Source organism: Bison bison, unplaced genomic scaffold (assembly GCF_000754665.1).
Source record: "Bison bison bison isolate TAMUID 2011002044 unplaced genomic scaffold, Bison_UMD1.0 scf7180017864066, whole genome shotgun sequence".
NCBI lineage: Eukaryota > Metazoa > Chordata > Mammalia > Artiodactyla > Bovidae > Bison > Bison bison.
This window is the reverse complement of record NW_011494638.1, coordinates 7,781,891-7,787,102: the sequence shown is the minus strand read 5'-3', so window position 1 is coordinate 7,787,102 and position 5,212 is coordinate 7,781,891. Positions and strand designations below refer to the sequence as shown.

The following is a 5,212-nucleotide window of genomic DNA, read 5'->3' as shown; positions in this document are numbered from 1 at the left end:
TGGATGGTCACATTGGTTAAATCACCCTGGCTTTTTTACTGGCAATGTTAACAAAACAAGGGGGGCTTTACATTCTTGTGCATCAACCATTTATACAGCCTGCCATGATCACTAGGGAATAATGGTGATTCTCTTGCTGGCCACCGGGGATTTCAAATGTCACCAAGAGTTATCAGAAACAGTTTCACGGTTTTATTTCTGGCTTACTAGACCAAAAAAAAAGAGGTAGAGATTTTAATCAAAAGCTATTTATTAAGTTAATAGTACAAAACAGAAGGCCTTCTGTCCATCAAAGTCCCCTCCCCACTACCAAGCCTAGAATTATTAGGAATGGGCACCTCTAGAGAGTGGAAAACTCAATACCAATTCAACTGAAATCCAGGGTCTCCTCCCACACTTGCCCAGACAGCTGGTTCGTATTATGAACTCAGCGAGAAAGTGTGTGAAGGAGCTATTGGAAGTGGGCTGAGTCAGTGTTCACCCAGGGAAGCAGTCTGCAAGTCAGCATATCTACTCTCCACACTCCAAAAGCAGCCGTCTGACCCTGGGGGATGCCATGAATTCCACAGCCCTCGCCCCCCACCCCGCACAGTACCAGTACGCCCTGGGCATGTTGGCACATGTCCCTGGCCCTTGGGTAGCGATCCGCCCACAGTACAGCTCAAAGTTCAGTCCCATAGATGGCCTTATGACGTAAATACTCTTCTAAGCACTGCAGGACGTTATCATCCACCCTTGGGTCAAACTTGTTTGCCAAGAGGTGATGGTTCTGGAGAATCCAGTGCAGGTCCCCGGCCCCGTAAATGCAGATGGCCCGCTGATGGATTCCAGAGCAGGGTGCATAAGGCGCCCCCATGCTGACATCTCCCTCGTGGCCCTGCCACTTGACCAGCCTGGCGATGGCAGTCATGTCTGAGATGTGATACTTGGGGTGGTAAGGAACAGAGCCAGGCATCCATGGAGCACGCTGAAGGGTGGCCCAGAGGTGTTCGTCGGGGCTATAGGTGTCTTTGACCCATTCAATCAGTCTTTGGGATTTGGGGTTCTCTAAGACATGTTGGACAAAGGCTCGAGAAGCCACAAAATAGGCATTCCCCGTGAACATAGGTAAATTATCAGGGGGAGGGTCCTTCATCTTGCTGGTTAGGTACAGTCTGTCTGTCACCTCATAGCGGTATTTCCAGCGATTTTTTTTGTACTCAGAAGGTATCTCAGACTCCATACTGTTCTTCCCATTCAACATCTTGAGGGCCAGAACCATCTCGGCGTTGGTCTTTATGGGGAAGTCTGTCCCGCATGTATTCAGTAAGTATTTCCATGGCACCGAGCTCTGGAGCAAGTCTTCCATACAGTTCAGGTCAGCCTGCACTCTGGACCAGGAGGCATAAACCACTGGGACCAACTTACTGGCCATGAAGACATTGGGGAAGCAGGAAATAATGGCCTTGACTGCCTCTTTGAAAGTTTCTGGGGACTTCACATCCACATGGACACAGTATATGTTCTGAGGGGCATACACAGCTCGCAGCAGCCGTTCAAAGTTTTCAATCTTCTCATGGACCACCATCGAGTATGCAATGGGGAAGTCTAACTCTTCTTTGCTCAGTGGGAACTGTATGAACTTCCTTTGGGCCTTAAACTGCTCACAGTCTCTGGTTATGTTGAGGTAATAGGTGTCAGTGAAAGGCAACCGCTTCTTCTTGACTTCCAGGTTGTCCAGGAGAGCCTGGACCACCGCTTCCTGGTCCCCTCGTGTGATCCCAGAACAGTTGATGGATCTCTTTGCTGGCAGCTTCAGGTTCTTGTACAAGACGTCCCTACAACGCTGACTTTGGAAGTCCCTGGACTCCAGATCCAAGGAATCTACATCACATTTCAACCTGAGAGAAAGCCTCAGAGCAACAACGGCCAGCAGCATATAGCAGCCCAGAGCCCACAGATGATGCCCCCGGCAAAGCTTCTTCTTCCACCCAGTCATCTTCATGGGATGGGAGATCAGTAGAGTTTGGGCACAGGGAAGGTGGAGGAGGAGATCCTTGGACAGAACAAAATGCCTTTAGTTACAAACTAATCCGGAACATCCTCAAGGAACATCAAGTTCAACTCCAGAGTGATGGCAAAGATAGATTTCTTCTCTAGACAAATATCCTCAGTCAAGTCCTGCCTAGGACCCTTGTGGATGGAGATCTGTAACCTGATGCTGCAAACCAGCTGATCATGCTGGGACTGGAGTTAGGACTGGCTCCACCTCCACCCGGGAAAGAGAAAAGGAAGCAGCCCTGGGTACCTGCTGTTGTGGAGGAGTACTGAGTAAGAGGAAGTCCCCACCCTGTATTCCAAGGAAGAGAGGACTTCTGCCCACACCTTACCACCCTGTGTCTAAAATAGCTTTTATCTGGAGGACAGAATTTGTGATTGGTCTAGACAGAAAAGACAGGAAGTTCATACTCTCACCTTCAGTTCTAGAAATCCAAAGTGCTTTTAAAAGATAAAGTTCACTTCTTGGTCTTATTTGACAGTTCATATTTTAGATGCTTTCACCACACATAATTCACTGGTTAGATATAGCATTTAGCCATGCTTTAAAGAAAATGTTCTTAAACAAGTACAAAAAATTGAACATAATTCCAAAAATACATTGTAGTTATTCATATAGATAACTCTCAGTCGACTCAGATTTACAATCTATCCAGGGACTTTCCTGGTGGTCCAGTAGTTAAGACTTCACGCTTCAAAGGCAGTGGGTGCAGGGTCAATCCCTGGTTGTAGAACTAATATCCCACATGCTGCACAGTGAGGCCAAACATAGATAAATAAAATATATCTACACACATGGAGAAGGAAATGGCAACCCACTCCAGTATTCTTGCCTGGAGAATTCCATGGACAGAGGAGCCTGGCAGGCTACAGTCCCTGGGGTCGCAAGAGTCAGACACGACTTTGCGACTCAACCATCCACACACAGAGACACACGGAGCTATGCATATCAGTATTTAATGAGTGCTTTCTATGAGTCAGAAGTATTTCTTTACGTTGTCCTGTTGGATCTTCACAACGTGCTTAAGACACAGTATTATTAAGCCTCTTTTATAGAGAGGAAAACAGAAGCTAAATAACTTGCCAAATACCACATACTTATAAGAAGCAAATCTGGGACTCATCCATATTCCCTGGTCCCCCCCAGTTTGTGTGCGTGCGTGCGTGTGTGTGTGTGTGTCTGTAAGCTTGATTCTTGTTCCTCCACCACAGTTACATTTTAAATATAATACAGGGTACTTAGAAACTACTAGGTAAAAAAATAAACAAGGTCCTATATACAGTACAGGGAATTATATTCAATATCCTGTGACAAAACATAACGAAAAAGAATATGAAAAAGTATGTATTTGAATGTCTATTTGAATCACTAGGATACTTAGTACCAAAGAAAACCAGATACTATGGGGGGGGGGAAATTCCTAAAAGGTGAGAAAGAGAAACAAAATGTGACATATCCTTCCAGCAATAACTCTTTTCCCTTATCACAATCTCCTTTGATGCATAAGATTGTATCCACTTGAGGGATAACTTATGGAAATCTAAGAGGAAGGAAAAATGAACAATAAAGAAAACTCACCTTTAATCGCTTCTGTCCTATCTAGGGAAGATCTATTGCCACGGTGTGTTTCTTTTTCCAAGGGTCGGGTTCTGTGGAAGCGAACATGAACACCATATCTCCTGGTCTCCTTTCAGCCTCTCCAGAATATGTTTTCTAACTTCCACAGGACATCCAAGAGACTGTGGCAGGCTCCTCCCTTAATCTCTGTAAAGTAAAAACCAGCAGGTGCCTCCGTCACTCACCTGGCTTCCTGCTCTCAGATAAGAGAGCAAGCTCAGATATATCATTCAGGGTCATATTTGCAAGAACAAGTCACTGAGGGAGGTGAGCAAGCAGAAAAAAATGCTGGCAATGTCTGAGAAGGCAAGCAGCTTTTTGATCCAGAACAGTCCAGTTTGTAGCCATGCTCTCCTGCTGCAAAATCATTCATAACCTGTCAATACTCATGCAAGAACCCGAAAGCTTTTTTCCCTCCTAACAAGGAACCATGAACACATACAGGTGTGCCCTCGCCTTCTTTTGACCTGGAGGTCAGATATTACTCCCCTTACGTTCCCTGAAGACTGAAGCAAAAAAAAAAAAAAAAAAAGACTGAAGCAATAAAAATGACCTTCAAAGTTGTTTCTTTTGTTGTTTTATTTGAAGGGGAAAAGTAAGTAAAAAACAGAGTTTGTTCTTTCATGGAAACTTCTCAAAAAAATAAAACAAACAAAAAATCCATTTGCTTTTCCATGACTGTTAATAATCTTTAGGCTGTAGAAAGATCCTTGAGGTTCCAAATTGTAGATCTCCCTCACTAATGTTTGAGACTCTAGGGTTCTTGGCAGTCTGAACAAAGGATAACGCCAAGAGAGTCATAGATGGTTTTGGCAATACAGTGTGAAAAATGCCTCCTTCAAAACTGCTGGCAGGGACTTTGCTGACAGGTTTTTCCCTGATGGTCCAGTGGTTAACACTATGACCTCCCAAAGTAGGGGGCACAGGTTCAATTTCTAGGTAGGGAACTAAGATCCTCATATGCCACACCCAAGAAAAAACAAAAAACTGCTCACATTGCTTGCCACTCTTTGTCTCTCTCACCCTCAAGCCACTTCTCCAAAAACGCAGCATTCCTCATCAAATGTTTGAAATAGCAAATTTAATATTAATAATTTCATGGAAAGAATTTAACTAGGTATCAAGTAAGTAAGTGAAAGTCAGGGGAGGGATAGTCGATGCTAAATTATTAGGGAAGTAGCAATTGCCAGAGAAGGCGATGGCATCCCACTCCAGTACTCTTGCCTGGAAAATCCCATGGACAGAGGAGCCTGGTAGGCTGCAGTCCATGGGGTCGCTAAGAGTCGGGCACGACTGAGCGACTTCACTTTCACTTTTCACTTCCACGCATTGGAGAAGAAAATGGCAACCCACTCCCATGTTCTTGCCTGGAGGATCCCAGGGACAGGGGAGCCTGGTGGGCTGCCGTCTATGGGGTCGCACAGAGTCGGACACGACTGAAGCGACTTGGCAGCAGCAGCAGCAATTGCTGGAAGGAGGGAGATACTTAGGAACTGTTTACTTGAGAATTGGGGAAGAGGGGTGCCAATAAGGAGCAACTCAGACCTCTGAGATGGG

The 5,212-nt window shown here is 45.2% G+C and overlaps 1 protein-coding gene across 1 annotated transcript; it reads right to left on the bottom strand.

Annotated features, from left to right (window-relative positions):
• Positions 1-232: 232 nt before the first annotated feature.
• GCNT3 (glucosaminyl (N-acetyl) transferase 3, mucin type) lies at positions 233-4,178 on the bottom strand. Its single transcript, XM_010836834.1, has 2 exons — positions 3,617-4,178; positions 233-2,035 (listed from the first exon to the last, which is right to left on the bottom strand). Exon 2 carries the CDS (start codon positions 1,982-1,984, stop codon positions 662-664), a length of 1,323 nt encoding a protein of 440 aa, XP_010835136.1. The 5' UTR covers positions 1,985-2,035; positions 3,617-4,178; the 3' UTR covers positions 233-661.
• Between the last annotated feature and the right edge of the window lie 1,034 nt (positions 4,179-5,212).